This window comes from Perca flavescens, chromosome 12, assembly GCF_004354835.1.
Source record: "Perca flavescens isolate YP-PL-M2 chromosome 12, PFLA_1.0, whole genome shotgun sequence".
NCBI classification, from domain to species: Eukaryota; Metazoa; Chordata; class Actinopteri; order Perciformes; family Percidae; genus Perca; species Perca flavescens.
Window position 1 is genome coordinate 27877313 of NC_041342.1, and position 18275 is coordinate 27895587.

Genomic DNA, 18275 nt, shown 5'->3' on the forward strand with positions numbered 1-18275 from the left:
ATTTTTAAGTTGCAGTTGTGTGTCGTCCGCATAACAGTGGAAATTAATATTATGTCAGACTTGAAAGAAAGCATGTGAAACAAAAAAATAGTATATGGCCAATAATTACACAGTTTACAAGGTGATTTATGAGGATATTGTGGTTGTATGTGTCAAATGCAGAACTCAAATTAAGGAGAAACAAAATTGAACAAGCCCCAGAATCAGCGGCGAGCGGCTAATAATTAATAACCTTAATGAGAGCTGTTTCTGTGCTGCAATTGTTTTAAAAAAATGTTTAAATTTTACCTTTCTCTTTTTACAGGCAAGTCATTAAGAACAAGTTCTTATTGACAATGGCGGCCTGATTGATATTGCTCAAAAATATTGTTATTCTTTTGTCATATAAATTGATAGGCAACAGACTTTTCTAAACTTTGAGATACAAATGGTAGGTTTGAAATGAATCTAAAATTGTACAGGTAGATGGCCTATGGACTGGAAGCAGGAGCCAGGTATGGAAAACCACAGCCTTGTGATCTAAGATATTAAAGTCTAGCAATTCAATATTATTTAGGGAAACACCATAGATACCTTATTATTTGTTTTTCGAGGTTAAAAGATGAAAAAAAAATCTGCAGTATAGGCATCTGTGGAGGGACAACAACAAACATGTACATTGAGAACTCTATCATATTTGGCTATAATAAATGAGAGAAACTTAAGCCAATTATTGAATAAAACCAGTCTGTACTCTATTACTAGTATTAAGCAAACATTACCTGGATTTTGTTGCTGTGTTTTCTGCAACAGTTTATTTTGTGTCTCCCAGTGGCACAGATGAGCAAATATTATATCTTATGTTTTTTTTTATTTTTAAATAAATATGATTGAATATAATAAATAAAAACCTACATATACAACATATGTTGTGCACTGAAACAAATTCAAATTGTTGAGACCTATACTCGCATATCCAAAAGTTGCCTGCTGCATGTGCCCTTGTCCTGCTTCTGTTGGCATGGCATTGTTTTCTTCTGTATCCTTGAGCACAAAGATAACTTGTGAAATTCCTGCTGGCTGCCTTTCAGGGCTTGTTGGTTCAGAGGACAGCTTGAGGACGTAGGTAGTCAGGACAACTTTTTATTTATAATTTGATAAGCAGCAACAGGTGATAAGCCCACAAGAAACCAATTATATGTTATGTAATATTGCATATTTATTGTTTGTTTGTGTCATTAATATACTAGAATATGCTTAATGAGTCTGTATTCAGACCAAATTTTAGAAATTGCTTCTCAAGTGTTTACAAATGAAAATCATAGAAAGCATGCTGGCCAGTAATGCAACAGGAACGTCCGTTGTCTTCCTTTCATCAGATCACATCTCACCAGGTCATGTCCCTGCTTGTCTTCAAACTAGAATTCTCATCTCCTTCACTTATCCCTCAGTCTATTCCAGGCTCTATTAGACCACTCCATCCATTAAAGGTCTCATTCCCAGCTGTCCACAGTCCTTGTGTCTTTGACTTTTACAATCACATGAACACATGACAGAAGGTGTAAGGCACCTTGCTTCACTTAAGTTTGAAACTAGAGCCAGCAAAGCTATTGTTAGTATTTGTTCTTTGTTGTTGTAAGAGGTCACGTCTAAAGGGGTGTTGAGCTCTGGTAGAGGCAAGGAGTTGATTGCTCTCTTGCCTTGTCTTCCCACTTATTCAGACTGTGGACCTCTGTGTGGAATCAAATCCTGAGTACTCCTTGTCTTCAATTCGAACGACTAGCACTTGGCGAAATAATGGAAAGGTACTGTTGATGATTAAAAGCTTTTACTGTCTACTTTTTTGGATGCAAAACTTCTAATCTGTTGGAAAATCTGTTAATTTGGAAAAGGGTTATAATGATAAACAAATACATTTTGCCACAACATACCCTTACTTCCAATGTCTTATTTTGATTGATGAAATGGTGTTTCTTGAATTCCCTAGGTCTCTCTTGGATGACTACACCTGAAGTCCAGATTATCTATTGTCAGCCAGACATTCGTCAACTCTGCCTCTTCTCTGTTTTCCACATGGCCCTTTCTTGTCTGGCTTTGGAAAGAAGATGCCTTATACCAGAGAAAGACTGACCTTCACTACTGAGATAAAGGTTAGTAGATTCAATTTAAATAGTTTAGGTCTTTATACATTTAAGTCTGTTATCTTATCAAAATGGAGGGAATGAGTTAAATGTATGTAAAAACAAAGGTTTGGTCACCACTGGATGATGTCTAATTTTCTGTGTCCAAAATTTCTGGTCAAACCTAATTTTTAAATGGGTAGATGGTTGTTTTTTGAGTTGCAACTATCATGCATAACAATAATATAACCAAAGAACATTTCATTTATCATACGTTCATGCTATTGCAGTTTGTATAGTACTATTTTAGCAGTTTTAAAGTGGTAACTGATGAGGTTCTCGTTCTATTATGTTATATATCCATTGTACTGTAGGTGATTAGTCATTGTTGCTGTGGTGTTTCTGTACAAACTTCTCTTTGTTCACTTGTCAAAAATGACTGTCCACTACTGTTCTGTAGGCATGCATATAGCTCATGCTACCCAGATCCTCTTCTGATAATTCCAAACACACCACTTTTGCTAAAAAGCTACTGCAAACTCAAATTGCAATGTGCCCTGTACAGTGGACAGTTCTATCAAGAAAAACTGTGATTTGCCTAATAGTGAACTATTCAAGTTAATCGTCATAATATTCTTTTGCTGGTTTGTTGGCCCATGTTTAATGTGGAATTTGTTCTTAGTTGTACCAGCAAGCAAGACTTCTGCCTTTAGTCAGCTTTTTCAGTGTTTCAAATACAGAAACCTTGAAAAACATTCAATAATAGTTTTTAATTTAGGGAAATCCTGTATTTATGTTTATTTTGAATTGGCATGTTGAGAAACAAACAGTTGGAATACTTACAAAAGAAAAGGTAAAACGATAACACCTTACTAATTATTTACCAGCTGTGTAGTATTATCAGTATAAAAATAACATGATACGTGTCATCAGTGTGTGAGGGTTAATTGTTATCCTTTAACAAGATTCCTTTAACAAGATTCCTTTACCTTTTACCTTCTTAACCAAACTTAAATAGAATGCGTGCACTTTAAACTGCTGATCATGATGCCAAGTGACTTTTGCAACATCAGATAAATGAGGTTGGAAAAGTCCAGTATATTCACTTGGCTAATGAAAACAGATGTAGTTAGTGAAAATGGAGTTTATATACGAGAAAATAGTTTGAAGCCACAAAACATTATTCACAAATCTTCTTTTTAAAGACTCATATAATGAAAACAGCCTGAGTGAACATGGTATTACATTGTCTTCACTTAGGCAATTTAATTTAAAGGCAACAGAAGTCAGTAATCTCTGACACAAACATTAAATTGCTTTCTTGGAGGACCAAACATGATGTATTTGGAAAGTAAAAAGAATAATTACATGAATTCTATTTTCACTACTTCAACTTCTTTTTACGGATTTAAGCTATTCAACCAGTTTAGCTTTAGCAATTCAGCTATTCAGCATTCCCACGCATTTTCTGCAGGAAATGCATTTTCTAGTTATAAATGTATTTCTAAAAGTAATTTAATTTAAATGTATTGTATTAATTCTTGAAATAAATCAAGATTACTTCCCTATAATCATGAACCACAAGAGGCTTTGTCAATGAGAAGTCAAGAAACCTTTTAGATACATATTACATTTATTCAACACAAGACATGCTTAGGGAGACACCAAGCAACAGGTGCCTCAGAAACAGTCATTTTTGAGGAAACTTCCCTCTTCACTCTTCACTCTTCAAGTCCTCTCTGTAACAAAAGAAAGCAAAATACAAGCTAAATTGTGAGATGAGTTTTGATTAAATAGTATTATTTTAACCCTTGTCATAACAGATTGAATCAGTATCCCCAAATTATTCACACTTTAGGCCCCTCAGAGGAGTATTCTAAATGTAGTAATAGTCAACGGCCTGCTGGGGGACCACTGATGCATCAGTGAAAGACCAGCACCTCGTTGTTATACATTATATGAACAAGATGGTTGTCCCTGAAAGCAAAAAATATAAATTTCCCATTTTTACATCTATATACAATTATGTACAATATATGACCTATTAATACTGACTTTTGACCCCACATCTCGGGTCTTGGCACGTAGCTTGTTGACCTGAGACTCAGCGATGTCAGCTCTCTCTTCAGCTTCATCAAACTCATGTTGAAGCTTACGAAACTTGGTAAGATAACTGTTGCTCTGTTCCTCCTGTAGAACACACACCATATATGTTACTTATTATATCTGATCAGACAAAGCCTACATGTACTGTTATGTACAAGTATTGCTTTTGAATTTCACTATACTTACAGCATCTTCAGAAGCCTTCTTATAGGATTTCACCTTTAACTGCAGCTTGTCCACCAAATCTTGAAGACGAGCTAGATTTTTACGGTCTTCTTCTGTCTAAATTGTGCAAAAACGTCATTAATATAAAAATGTATGTATATTTTAATTATAATAGACTTTGGTCCAGATTGATAGTTACCTGATAGGAAAGCTCCTTGATACGTCTTTCATACTTTTTTACTCCCTTTACAGCATCACTGGCCTTTTTCTGTTCACTTTCCACCTCATTTTCAAGTTCCCTGACCTGCAGGATGTTGTCAAAAAGGTCAGCCACCTCTGTAGTGTACATAGAGCAGCAATTTATTTGACATATTTTCTGCATGAGCCAAAGAGCCAAGTTAACTCACCCTGGCCTCGAGCTTCTGCACCTGCTTCTTGCCTCCCTTCATGGCGATCTGTTCAGCTTCATCCAGACGGTGCTGCAGGTCTTTGATGGTTTGCTCCATGTTCTTCTTCATACGCTCCAGGTGAGCACTGGTGTCCTGCTCTTTCTTCAGCTCCTCTGCCATCATGGCAGCATCAGTAATGGCCTTCTTAGCCTTCTCTTCAACATTTCTGCACTCCTGCACCGCATCTTCTACTTCTGCCTGAAGCTGGGATGTATCAGCCTCCAGCTTCTTCTTGTGATTTATTAGGCTGGTGTTCTAGTTTTACAGAAATATTAAAATGTGCCTTGTGAAAACAGTGTATGTTAAACAAACATGCTAGAACATATTGACAATCATTGCATCTCACCTGTGAGTGCAGGAGCTGCACCCTTTCACTAACATCCAGCAGCTCTTGCTCAGCAAGTTTGCGACCTCTCTCAGTTTGCTCCAGAGCAGACCTGAGCTCCTCCACTTCGGCCTGAAGAAGGTTGTTGCGTCTCTCAACTATGGCATTGTTTTCCTTTAGATCATCATTGGCCCGAAGAGCATCATCAAGCTGGAGCTGAAGGTCCTGGAAATGCGCGAAATTTATTGTGAAGCAAGTACAATAAAGTGATGCTGCAATTCAATATGTCCAGGTGTTCACTGGCTCAAAGAGTGTCATCAAGTTGAAGTTGAGCATCCTTGAAGATCAAAACCCAAAGAATTTTAATTCCGAGTTGTTTCACGAAAAACAATTCGATAATAGTTTTATTTTTTTCACTTCATTCATACCTTTAAATGTGCATGAACAGATTTAAGTTGTTTCTGGGCCTCAGCTGCCTGCCTGTTGGCCTGGCTTAGCTGGATCTCCATCTCATTGAGGTCTCCCTCCATCTTCTTCTTCAAACGGAGAGCCTCATTCCTGCTGCGAGTCTCAGCATCAAGAGAGCTCTGAAGAGTATCCACAATTCGCTGCTGATTTCTCTTTGCTTGCTCCATCTCTTCATCTTTCTCGGCCAACTTGCGATCAAGATCAGCCTTAATCTGGTTGAACTCAAGCTGGGCTCTGAGAATCTTCCCTTCCTCATGTTCCAGTGAGGCCTATCATCAAATAAAGAATGAAAAGGAAATACATGACTAGATATACCAAGTACCAAAACAATGTTCATGAAGTCCACCGTTCAACATTCAAGATACCTCTGCTTCCTCCAGGGCTGTTTGTATCTCAGACTTCTCTTGTTCTAACTGTTTTCGAATCTTCTCAAGCTCATGGATACTCTTTCCACTCTCACCAATTTGCTCAGTGAGGTCAGATATTTCCTCTGAGAAACAAAATGTCACATAATTAATGGTTTGGTCATAATTAAAATCTACAATAGAGGTGTAAGCTGGTTTGACCCATACCTTGTAGATTCTTATTCTCTCTCTTCATGGTCTCCAGCTGTTCAAGAGATTCTTCATAAGAGTTCTTCAGTTTGAAGAGCTCAGTGCTCAGAGACCTGGCTTCCTTCTGAGAGCTCTCCAGCTCTGCTTGAGACTCTTCATACTTCTGTTTCCATTCTGCCAAGACCTGAAATATGTATGCTTAAAGTTCATTTTACTCTAGTTATTTATTTAAAAGACCAAAAGTGCCATATGTATTTTAAATGCAACCTTATCAAAGTTTCTTTGCTTCTTGTCCAGAGCAGCAGCAGCAGCATTAGACCTCTCCACATCCACCATGAGATCTTCAATCTCATTCTGCAGCCTGTGTTTGGTCTTCTCCAGAGACGAACATTTAGCATTCACTGCTTCCACAGCCTCCTCAGCATCCTGCAGCCGCTGAGCCAGCTTTTTCCTTTAGAAATGGATCATTTAAATCATTTAATGTTCCTGCAGTTGTGCTAGTTGGATAAATTCTAATGAATTTAACTAATGTGACTGGCTGCTCGGTCATCTAACAGACAAACTTTTTGTTCGTCTTACATTTTAGTAGGAACATAACACAAACAAAAAGCTGATCTGCTAGACAAAGTAAAAACGTCTCTCTTTAGAAATTACATATCAAATCATGAATTTGGATCTCAAAATGTCTTACTTTGCCTCCTCCAGTTCCTCAGTTCTCTGGATGGCATCAGTTTCATATTTAGTTCTCCACTGAGCCACCTCAGAGTTGGCCTTGGACATGCCTCGCTGCAATTCAGCCTTGGCCTCCTGCTCCTCCTCATACTGCTCCCTGAGCAGGTCACAGTCATGTCGAGCAGACTGCACTGCATGGGCTAACGCATTCTTGGCCTGTAATAAAAGCACATCTTGTTGCATTTATATGTACCACCATCTGTACCAAGTTGTTACTGGTTACTGTTTATTGCTACCTTGACTTCCTCCTCTAGTTGTCTTTTAAGGTCTTCAATTTGTTGAATGTAGGACTGTTTTCCTCTGGTTAGTTGGGACACCAGTGAATCCTTTTCCTCTAGCCGCCTTACAAATTCACCTAATTTTGATAAAAGAATTAAATTAGTTCATAATATCCCAAACAAAACACACAGTTCATATCAAATGTTTACCATTCTCAGTTTGAAGCTTTGCTTTCTGCATGGTGAAGTCATTGATAGTACGCTGCCCCTCTTCTGCCTTTGTTTTGTATTCGTTCATCTGGTCTTCCAGAGACCTGCACATTTTCTCCAAATTATTCTGAAAACAAAAAACATCAAGAGTGGCGCATAACCTTCTTCAAAATAAATGAAAGGTGTATAAGGTTGCTTTCACACCTGAGCAGTTTTCTCTGTTTTACCGAATCCTGGCGCATTTTGTCGGATAGTCTGGTTTGTTTGTGTTGGCGTGAAAGCTCATTCGAACTCTGGTGCCGACCAAACAACCAAACTCTGGGCTGCTTGAAAACGGTTTGCTTCCAAGTGTACTTAATGTTTGGTGCACTTTAGTTGAGAATGCAATCAGACCCAAATACGGAAAGTAAACGTGAAAACGTGCATTTACTAGCCTGTAGTTTCAACCTTGCCCACACCTTACAGACTAATATATGATTTAAGCAATGATAATTTTCAAATCCATAACCTATTATGATACATCGCTTGTCGTCAGTGACAACACAACATCATCATCATCTCTCTCTCTCTCCCATCAGTGCCCACCCTGTTCTTCACTCGCTGTCTTGTCAGCTGCTCATATTGTTCGCCTTCTTCTAAAATATTAGAAACCCTAAAGCAAAACAAGAAAACCCAATATAAACTTGGTGTTGCTCCATTATTTCTGAGATCAGGAAATGTCAGTCATTTTCACCTGGATATTTTGTCCAATAGACCATCAATGTCTTGTCCTTGTCACATTTGTTTACAACGTTTGGTGTGCTTGACAAAGTGCAGTCTGAGTCATGTAGTCTACAGAACTATAGGTATAAAAGCACCCTTAGACTAACAATGAGTAGAAACATATATAATACATAAAAGTATTTTACCTTAGCCTTCACAATATGTTCCATATTGGAGACCACATCATCCAGCTCCAGTCTGAGCTCGCTCTTCTCCTTCTCCAGTTTCTGCTTGACTCTCTGCAGGTTGTCAATCTGCTCTCCCAGGTCAGCCACACTGTCAGCTTGTTTCTTCCTGAGTGTGGCAGCAGTGGCTTCATGCTGCAGAGTGGCCTCTTCAAGGTCTCTGCGGAGTTTCAGGAACTCAGCCTCCCTCTTCTTGTTCATCTCAATCTGAGCAGATGTTGCTCCACCAGCCTCCTCCAGCCTCTCACTGATCTCCTCCAGCTCTCTGGACAAGTCTGCTCTCTGCTTCTCCACCTTGGCTCTGGCAGCTCGCTCTGCCTCAAGCTCTTCCTCCAGCTCTTCAATACGGGCCTAGAACAAAATCAAGTTATTTTTTTCATTTACCAAAATATCACATCACTGCACAAGTTAATTAACTCAGTTCTTCTAATTCAACATTACCTGTAACTCCTTCAGTTTTTTCTGGAGCTGGGCACTCATTGCTTGTTCATCTTCAATTTTACCATTGAGTTGGCTGATTTCAAAATCTTTCCTGTGGATGAAAAAGTAAAATAAGTATCAGCTGCCACATACCCTAGTTTACATCTATTTGTGTTTCTTACAAGTTCACTTTTAATGTTACTTTTTCAGTCTCTCTTCGAGTTGCTGCTTGTCATTTTCCAGGTCCATGACACTCTCTAGAGCTAACTTTAGGTCTCCCTCAAGCTTCCGTTTTACTCTCTCAAGGTCCATACGCACTTTCTTCTCTTGCTCAAGGGAGCCTTCGAGCTGCAGTGGGTGATAATTACAGCCTTTCAGTTTAATTTATTCACAATATTTAAAAAAAAAAAAAACATACCAACACACTCTTATTTACTATGTTCTTACGTCATCCACTTGCTGTTCCAGCTTAGCCTTGGCCTTGGTCAGAGTGTTGACTTTGTCTTCTTCACTCTGCAGATCATCCAGCGTTTGCTGATGAGCTTCCTGTAAGGCTTTCTTTTCTTTGGTCAACTTAGCTATGATTTCATCCAGAGCAGCCATCTCTTCGACCAGGTTCTTCACCTGTTAAAGTAAAGTTAGAATTTTTAGCCAGAAATCCTAGACCCATGCTAACAATGTTCTGTGCCAATTTATATACAACAGAAGTAATAGTTTATATGGAAAATTTGCTATTTTGTATCAAGAACAGTCAGATCAGTGATTGAACAGAGACATTGTCTGTGAAGTAAATGTATGTTTTATAGTACCTTGTTCTCTGTGGCGTGCTTCTCTTTCTCCACTTTAGCCAGAGTTAACTCTAAGTCATCAATGTCTTTCTTCAGCTCAGAGCACTCATCCTCCAGCTTCCTCTTCTTAGCAGTCAATTCAGAATTCATCTCCTCCTCATCTTCCAATCTTTCTGTCAGCTCTTTGGCTTTTGCCTCCATCTGAATCTTGTTTTTGATCAGCCCCTCGCATCTTTCTTCAGCATCACAAAGATTATCTTGCTCCTGTTATGATTTAAAGTCACAACATTATGCATTGGCAGACTTGGTTTGATTTTAATATTATTTGTTATGCTGACAAATTTTAACATTTTTAACATACAGATTGAACTTGGAGCTGCAGGTCATTCTTCTCTTGGAGAAGAGTGACTGTTTTTTCTTCAAGTTCCTTCCTGCGGGCCTCAGATTTTGCGTAAGCCTCTTTTAGTTTGGCAAACTCTTCCTTCATATTGGCCATTTCCTTCTCAGTCTCTGCTGATCTCAAAAGAGGTTTAATCTTAAAGAACATCTTCATCCAGGGCCAATTCTTGACCCCCATAAAAGCACGGATGTTCCACTGGATCACAAGTAATGCATCCCTGTAGACATTGATTCATGAAAATATTGTAATTCTGTAATCTAGTAATTAGTTCCTGGATATTCAATATATTTCAATTAATTTAGTGCATGTACCTGCGTTCTACAATCTTCTGGAATTCAATTCTTGCCAGAACTCCTCGTGACCTTGCCTGGATCCTAGTGATGATTAGAGATAAGCGGTCATCTCGCATCTCCTCCAGCAGACCAAGCAGTCCAGCTTTGAAGAACACCTGATTTTTGTAAACAGATGAGATCAGCAGTATCATACATAAGAGACACTCACATTGAGGAGGTGTGTGCTTTGAAGACCATGGCTCATGCCCAGCTCAATATAGACAGATTTCTGTCTGTTATAACATAACATAGATAGTAATAATTGTGAATGAAAGCAGGCGTAGTTGAACAAAGTGATGCCCCACAGTTGTCTGTAGTTAAAGATTTGCAGTCAAGAGAAAACCACAAAACATATAGTATCACAATTCCTTATCACACTGAGATAGAAATGTATATGCTTTATACTATATGTGCCAAAATGTATTTCACCAATACTTACCTTGGTGTGCCCCAGTTTGTACTGGGTATGGTCTATATCCAAGGAGCCCAAAAGCTTCTCTGAAGCTTTTTTGTTATCAATGAACTGTCCCTCAGGGATAGCACTTGGGTTCAAAATGCGGTATCTTTGTAATGAAGATAAAAGATAATTTCAGTTTTATTGCATTTCATGTAAAATATCAACTCCCAAAATATACCCAACTAAATAACTATCCCTGTTAGAGTGTAGATAGTAGAATGTATCATTGGGTGACAAATTAAAAGAAAAAAGTTAAAGTTAACAAATGCAAACAGGCCATTAAGATTTAGTGAACAGATGATTAGTATCAAATTATGTGAATCATATGCTATGGCCTTCACAGTTACCAGATATCCCTCAAATTGAACACCTATTGGAGATGTGTGGAGAAACGTCTTAGTCAGTGGTCTTCTCCGTATCATCAAAACACTAAATGAGGAAATATGTTATGGTAGAATGGTGTCCATTCCTCTATCAGAGTGCCAAAAACTTGTCAACCATCTGTATATCTGACAGACACCTTTGTTTGAAATCTCCATAGAGGATCCTGTTGGGGAAGCCCTTTCTGCAGATCCTGATGCCTTCCAGCACACCATTACAGCGCAGCTGGTGCATCACCAGAGGGTTCTCCATGGCCCCAGGAGTCTTGGTCTCATTGGGGATGATGCAGCGTACAAAGTGAGGGTGAGTAGACCTCAAGTTGGTCATCAGCTTGTTCAGGTTCTCCTGAGGAGGTAATTTAACCCTGTGGTTAACACTCAGTTTAGGTTATTGATGTGTTGCATATCTCTGTTATCAATGTAACATTAAGTCTCATTCATTGTTTTTCATATGAATAGCCATTCAGACATTTATGTTTACTAACCCTGTGCAAGGCAGACACTGTTTGGAAGGATGCACCCTTCTTTTTGCTTCCTCCTCCTTTGCCGCCCTTTCCACCTTCAGCTACTGTAATAAGCCAGTGTACAACGCATTAGAATGTATTAACAAACCCAGTTCTCTTGCAGTTCCCACTATGGCAAATGCATTACATTCAGGGGCAAATTCATCATAGGATTGTGCAGCTTTTGCAGCTGCTTAAGCTGAATGTATGTGTTTGAAAACACCAACAGTACTGATAGAATCCCAAATACTGTTTCTTTCTGTCATGGATTAAATTCCTTGCCTGAATCATACCCATGATTTAGGCTTATGCAATGGCAATAGGCTTATGCAGTGTGCAAAGAAATCATCTCTAACTCAAAAACTAAATTAACAATATAATCACTTTAATAACTTTAACTCTTTTTACTTGAGATGGGGCAATAGTGGTTGCAAGTGATGAGCAATTCGGTGTTCTATTAGCGGCTTCAATCCATTCTTTTTGAATTTGCCCTTCCGTTTATTCTTACCTGCATCTGATCCAGCATAATTTGCAAAGAGGACAGATAACAGTTTGAGATTAGACTTCTGGTACAGTCCTACAACGGTTTCATTCAGAGGATCCTTGTTCTTCACCAGCCAGTTGTTGATATTATAATCAACAGTTCCAGCATAATGCATCAGGGCAAAATGGGCCTCTGGTCTTCCTTTGATAGCTCTGGGCTTCTGAAAGTTGGCGGATTTCCCCAGATGGTTATCATAGAGCTTAGTTTTAAAGGTGGTATCAGAGGCTTTGGGGAACATGCACTCCTCTTCAAGGATGGACATGATACCCATGGGCTGAAGGGACAAAAATATGAGGGTTATGAACATTTTCAATCAATCTTTATGTATGGCTGAACATACAGAAGTCCATTTCTCACCTTTTCAATCAGGTCAATGCAGGCCTGCAAGTCCATACCAAAATCTATGAATGTCCATTCAATGCCCTCTTTCTTGTACTCTTCCTGCTCCAGCACAAACATGTGGTGGTTGAAAAACTGTTGCAGTTTTTCATTGGTGAAGTTGATGCACAGCTGCTCAAAGGTGTTGAACTGTAATGAAAAAGTCCACAGTATGACAGGCTTAATACTTTCTCCTTAAACTACTACTACTATCTAGACTACTTCATATAGAGTATGTGTTTTTTTCAAACTCACATCAAAGATCTCAAATCCAGCAATGTCCAGTACACCAATGAAATACTGGCGAGGCTGCTTGGTGTCCAGGGATTGATTAATTCTCACCACCATCCACAGAAACATCCTCTCATACACTGATTTAGACAGTGCACTAACAGCATAGTTCACCTAAAAAGGAAATATACATAAAACACCTTAGTAAAGTTTCTGGACTTTATTTTGGAATTTAATAAACATATTATTCATATTATCTTACCTGGGCGACATTTTGTCCCTTGGTGACCCACTCATTTCCTACTTTGACTCTTGGGTGACAGAGACCTTTGATGAGGTCAGCAGAGTTCAGGCCCATCAGATATGCAACTTTGTCAGCAACTGTTGAGGCATTGAGGTATTTGGATTAATTAATCAAGGTTTTCACTGCTTTTCAAGGTTTTTGTCATTCTTTTATCCCTGATTCCTTTAGAATAGAATAGAATGCCTTTATTTCCATTGTACTGTAACATTAGAAATGTACAACGAAATTCAGAATGCTACTCCTACTGGGTGCCACTAGTTAAAGAAAAAAAAATGATGAGTTCTTTGGGGTTTTTTGTGTTTAGCACCCTTTGCTGTAATTTGTTTAAAAAAAAACATTTGTCACCTTCAGTGCCATCAGCCTCTGCCTGCTCTTCACGTTGCTTGGTCTTGAATTTCATATTTCCATGATGCATGATGGCACCAGTCAGCTTGTAAATGCCGTTCTTCTCCTCTTGGGTAAAGCCCAGCACATCAAAGGCTTCCTGAAAAAAACATAAGATCAAAAATGCATTTCTGGCAGAGTAAAAGTTTATTTAAAAATTCATTTTGGATTGGCATTTGAAGATTCAGCTCACATCGGTGGCCATCAGCTCCTCAGAATCATTGATAGAGGCTACCGTTGTCTCTCCTTGGGAGATGAAGGCGTAGTCGTAAGGGTTGTTGGTTATAAGCAACATGTCTGAGGAGGAAAAGAAAAAAATGTGCTGTAAAATATCTAACTGTATTAAGATCCAGTCATAACTCACTTTTGAAGTATTTTATCAGATTTATACCCAGAAGTTCCGGCTTTGCCTGAGACAAGATCTGGTAGAAAATGTGGTAGTCCCTCTCAGCTTTGAGCTGGTAGGTCACACGAGACTTTTCCAAAAGGTCTGTTCAAGAAAACAATTGTTATTGTACTACACTGATAAGTTGGTAGGTAATACATTTAAATGTGTTACATAAACCATGTTACTTACAAGTTTCAATATCAGCAGAGGCCAGCTTCCCACGGTTATCAAAATGAATGCGGATAAATTTACCCTAAGAGGAAGCAAGCCGCTCATTTTAGTCCTGTTAAGTCAATCACTTCAATTTAAAAATTACCATTTGCAACCACACAGACACTCACAAATCTAGAGGAGTTGTCATTCCTGATGGTTTTGGCATTCCCGAAGGCCTCCAGAGCAGGGTTAGCCTGGATGATTTGATCCTCCAGGGTACCCTAATTTTGTCAAATAAAGACACACCTTCAGGTTCCGTGCCAAGTAAAATTGCAAAATGTGTTTCAGCTATTAGAAATTATTTTTAATTGAAGTGTGATTGTGCTTTACAACTGATACTTTGTGAAATATTCAGAAGTATATTTTGTAGTACAGACCTTCTTTTCAGCTGCCAGATCTTTCTTCGCACTCGGGGCAGCAGCGATGCTGGCAAAGTACTGAATGACACGCTTGGTGTTCACAGTCTTTCCAGCACCGGATTCTCCACTGAGTTGAAGAGAGACAGAAGGTTTTAGACCAAGACCTATGACCCTTAACTACTTAAGGGATTTTTTTTGGCTGTGTGACTTACGTGATAAGGATTGACTGGTTTTCTCTGTCTGTCAGCAAGAGAGATTTTCAAGTATTAGTAAAACATAAAATGACGTCAGCATTGAATACTTAAAGAAAATGAGGCTAAAATAGAATATTTACCTGACAGCATGTACTGGTACGCATTGTCAGAGATGGAGAAAATATGGGGAGGAGCTTCAGACCTCTTCTTTCCTCTATAGGCAACAACCACCTCTTGGTTGTAGACTGGCAGCCACTTGTAGGGGTTGACAGTCACACAGAAGAGCCCAGAGTAGGTCTGTTGTAGTAAGCGAAAGGCAACAGATAATAAAATGATAAGATATGTGTTACCTTGTCATAACGATGTTGCTTATTAAACAATGCTTTATCAATGGGTAGGTTAGGTTTTATGTTATGCTTTATTGTCTTACATAGATCATCCATGCTGCATAACGCTCTTTGAGGTTAAACAGCACAGCGGGCTCATGGAGGAAGGTGAACATCGCCATGTCTTCAATTTTATCAAACTTTGGCGGGTTTTGAGGGTGTACATCACACTCCTTCACTGTCACAGTCTGCAGAAAAAAATTATATATTTCACAGTCACACTGACCAAAAATAACCAAATGTCTCTCTCTAGAAATATGTTATTCAGCTAAATTGAATCTACCTTTCCAAATTCCGTTTCAGCGGTGACTTTGTCACCATCCCGACTGATGATGGAAGCTTTGACGAACTCAAACTCAGGGTCAGGAACAAAGCACTCCTTCTTCATGTCAAATATACGAGTCTGGGCCTCCAAACGCTCCCTGTCTGACTTTCTCAGAAAAGGAGCAGCCGGCCCAAAATCTCTCATGGCAGCATCACCCATTTTCAACCTGTTACAGATTTGTTACAGATGTTGTATTAAGATTAACATAAAGCAGCACTCAGAATTATTTTAGAATGTGTACAATAGGACTTGTGTCACATTTCATGCTATACGTTAGCCATCAGCATACCACACGTGCAATAATGACAAGGTAGATAGTTGTATTTCTTTAGTATGCAAATCACCTTGAGCTCTTAATCAAGTATTCATTTAATTTCAACAGCTGTACAGAAACAAAATTTACTTTTAAGTCTTCACTGAAGTTGAGGCTATTGTAGTCATGATTCAAGAGTTGTACTGATAGAATCAAAAGTGGCTTTTACTTAGGGCTGGTTGGAGTTTAAAGGATTCAGGGTCAGTTAGGGTCTTGCTATCCAAACCAGATAAAGCAAAACATTTCATTTCAAGACACTAGTACTTGCGAACGGATCAGCCCCAGCTTACATCCAGGACATGGTCAAACCATATACCCCAACCCGCCCACTTCACTCTGCATCAGCCAACCTGCTTGCTGCCCCCTCACAGCGAGGGAGAACTAATCACTCAATGAAATCCTGACTGTTCGCTGTCCTGGCTCCCAAATGGTGGAACGACCTCCCTATCGACATCAGGATGGCCGAAAGCCTAAACATCTTTCACCAAAGGCTAAAAACACATCTCTTCTGACTACACCTTGGATAAACATAAAAAAAAATTGTGAACCTGTACTTTCATATGGCTCTTTTTACCTTTGAATATTTAAAGCTAATGTACTTGCACTTACTACTTGTTGTCTGGAGTTTGAACCTTCAGAGTTGAAAGCACTTAATTAAGTAAGTCGCTTTGTATAAAAGCATCAGCTAAATGACATGTAATGTAATGTAATTTCAACTACCATGCCATCACCATTGTTGACCACCAGCAAAGAACATTCCAAAAACTTTCCACCAAAATATTTTCTATTAAGGCTACCTTACTGTACGACTGATATAAATGTTTTGCTTACCTTTGACTCTCAACCTTTAATCAAATGAAGTGACGAGCCCCGTAGCTGACAGCAGCACTCTCTCCATTAATAAAGGTTGTTTATCCACCAAATATGGGATGAATTTCTGGAGATAGGTTTCATATTTTAAAAAAAGCATTGTCCTAATTGGGCAGAATCTACTGCTGCTATTTGTTGCTTTCACCTTGTGACAAACAAGGCAAGGACAATACATAGTACAAAGAAAGGGGAGGGGAAGAGGTGTGGATGAGCGACAGGCTTGATATCAAGTCAGATAAATCACAACAGGTCATTTTATGTAATATCTTACTACCTACTAACTTAATTCAGTGAGTTCTTTTGGGTGTGATTTCATAGTTTCAATATTTAGCTTTGTTTATAGTTTTTGATTTGTATTTAATGTATTGTACTTTAATTTGGTATTACACATTCGATTCTTTCTTACTTTTAAAAGACTTTTAAATGTTAAACTTAAATGATGAACCTTTTTAAAGTAAAGTTTATTATTATGTTTATTTCCAATTATGTTCAATTAAAACCTACTTGCTATTGATATATGTAATAAACTGATGGATAATAACATTAACCCTTTTTATGGTTGTACAGTATATTTAGATTTAGGGTTCAAACAACATTTAAATTCAAGTTTACATGTTAAGATAAAATGTTCATTAGATCAACAGGATCAACATCCTTTGTCATGACTCTTCCTTTCCTCCTAAGAGCACCAGTTGATTCAGTGTGAATGACTAAATAAAATCTGTTCTTCAAACATTGGGCTTTGAGAACAGCTCTGGACTTGTCATGTTAAGATTCCTAATCAAAAAGTTAAAGTTCAGTTGAGGTCATTCATATGAATAGCTGTAAAATACCTTTCTGCAACCTCTCTTTAGACAAGTGTTGCAGCTGTTGTAGAGTGAAAGCCAAGTTCAGGGACTATAAATGATCACTCATGACAGTTCTGCCCAGCTAGTTCTCTACCCTTTGTCTCATGGGTTCATCATGGCATTGTTTCCTTTCCTTTGGCCTTGAGGACAAAGATAACCCTGTGAAATTCTTGTCTGGGCAGTCTGTGATCTTGTGATGGATGAGGGGTAACAGGTGCATGGCGATAAAAATATACCTCAGTTTATTCTAGAACAGAAGTTTCATAACTATTTTTATTTCTATTCCATTAAAATATGTAATCGTTTGATGGTTTGAATCCATCCATCTTAGTCTAAATTTAGTAAACAATCAAAACACACTTAAGTGAACACTGCTTCGAGAAAAATTAATTTTGTTTTGTCCTCCTTTCTTGAAATGTAGCCATGTGTCCTCCCTTAGCAATTAAAGCCATATGCATGTTTTGTTTACTCTTGTAGAATGGCAATGATGAGTGTGGAGCAAAATTCCAATGGACCGTGTTAGTAGAGCCCTGTACGGGCCAAAAACTCCAGCCCTAACCTGGCCCTGACCCATGGTGTTCAAGCCCTACCCGACCCCAGCCCGACAACGCCTGCAATTTTTTCAGCCCGAACCCAGCCCGACCCTAGACCAACATCAATCACTTTTAAGCTCTCTCTGACGCGCACGCGCTTTGATGCGCTCTCTCTCTCTCTGACGCCCTCTCTGATGCGCGCTGTCTCTGCTACACACGCAAACACACACATGTCACACGCTACTAAGATGGGCACAATGAGGAGAGAAGCTAAAATAAGCCTGAGCCCGATCTGTTAAAAAAAAAAAACGGCCCGAGCCTGGCCCGAATGGGCTTAGCCTGTCAGGCCCCGTCGGGCCCCGACGGGCTTGCAGGGCTCTACGTGTTAGAGTTGATCAGAATTTGCTTTTACATGGTTGGACTCATTCTCAGCTGTCCAAATCCCTGTGAAA

The 18275-nt window shown here is 38.8% G+C and overlaps 1 protein-coding gene and 1 long non-coding RNA gene across 2 annotated transcripts; one reads left to right on the top strand and one right to left on the bottom strand.

Moving 5' to 3' along the window:
• Positions 1 to 1610: 1610 nt before the first annotated feature.
• On the top strand, positions 1611 to 15634 carry LOC114564835 (uncharacterized). The gene is made up of 3 exons (XR_003693848.1): positions 1611 to 1784; positions 1967 to 2129; positions 11212 to 15634. It is a non-coding gene; the product is annotated as an uncharacterized LOC114564835 (long non-coding RNA).
• LOC114564828 (myosin-7) lies at positions 3714 to 16494 on the bottom strand. The gene is made up of 38 exons (XM_028592419.1): positions 16404 to 16494; positions 15218 to 15425; positions 14979 to 15122; positions 14689 to 14845; positions 14567 to 14594; positions 14373 to 14481; positions 14124 to 14216; positions 13972 to 14035; positions 13786 to 13884; positions 13588 to 13691; positions 13356 to 13494; positions 12969 to 13087; positions 12731 to 12880; positions 12455 to 12625; positions 12062 to 12371; positions 11536 to 11618; positions 11191 to 11396; positions 10653 to 10776; positions 10193 to 10329; positions 9843 to 10098; positions 9503 to 9745; positions 9141 to 9317; positions 8896 to 9041; positions 8715 to 8805; positions 8235 to 8624; positions 7327 to 7453; positions 7135 to 7253; positions 6858 to 7054; positions 6434 to 6617; positions 6185 to 6350; positions 5978 to 6102; positions 5573 to 5881; positions 5166 to 5369; positions 4778 to 5074; positions 4570 to 4674; positions 4392 to 4487; positions 4155 to 4289; positions 3714 to 3838 (listed from the first exon to the last, which is right to left on the bottom strand). Exons 2-38 carry the CDS (start codon positions 15416 to 15418, stop codon positions 3821 to 3823), a joined length of 5823 nt encoding a protein of 1940 aa, XP_028448220.1. The 5' UTR covers positions 15419 to 15425; positions 16404 to 16494; the 3' UTR covers positions 3714 to 3820.
• Between the last annotated feature and the right edge of the window lie 1781 nt (positions 16495 to 18275).

What these genes read in the sequence shown, in the direction of transcription:
- LOC114564828 (XM_028592419.1), bottom strand. Translation starts at nt 15,418, where the DNA reads ATGGGTGATGCTGCCATGAGAGATTTTGGGCCGGCTGCTCCTTTTCTG. An exon ending in ATGACAACTCCTCTAGATTT is followed by an intron (nt 14,036 to 14,123) that starts GTGAGTGTCTGT and finishes GCTTCCTCTTAG; the next exon opens with GGTAAATTTATCCGCATTCA. An exon ending in TGGAACAGCAAGTGGATGAC is followed by an intron (nt 9,042 to 9,140) that starts GTAAGAACATAG and finishes CACCCACTGCAG; the next exon opens with CTCGAAGGCTCCCTTGAGCA.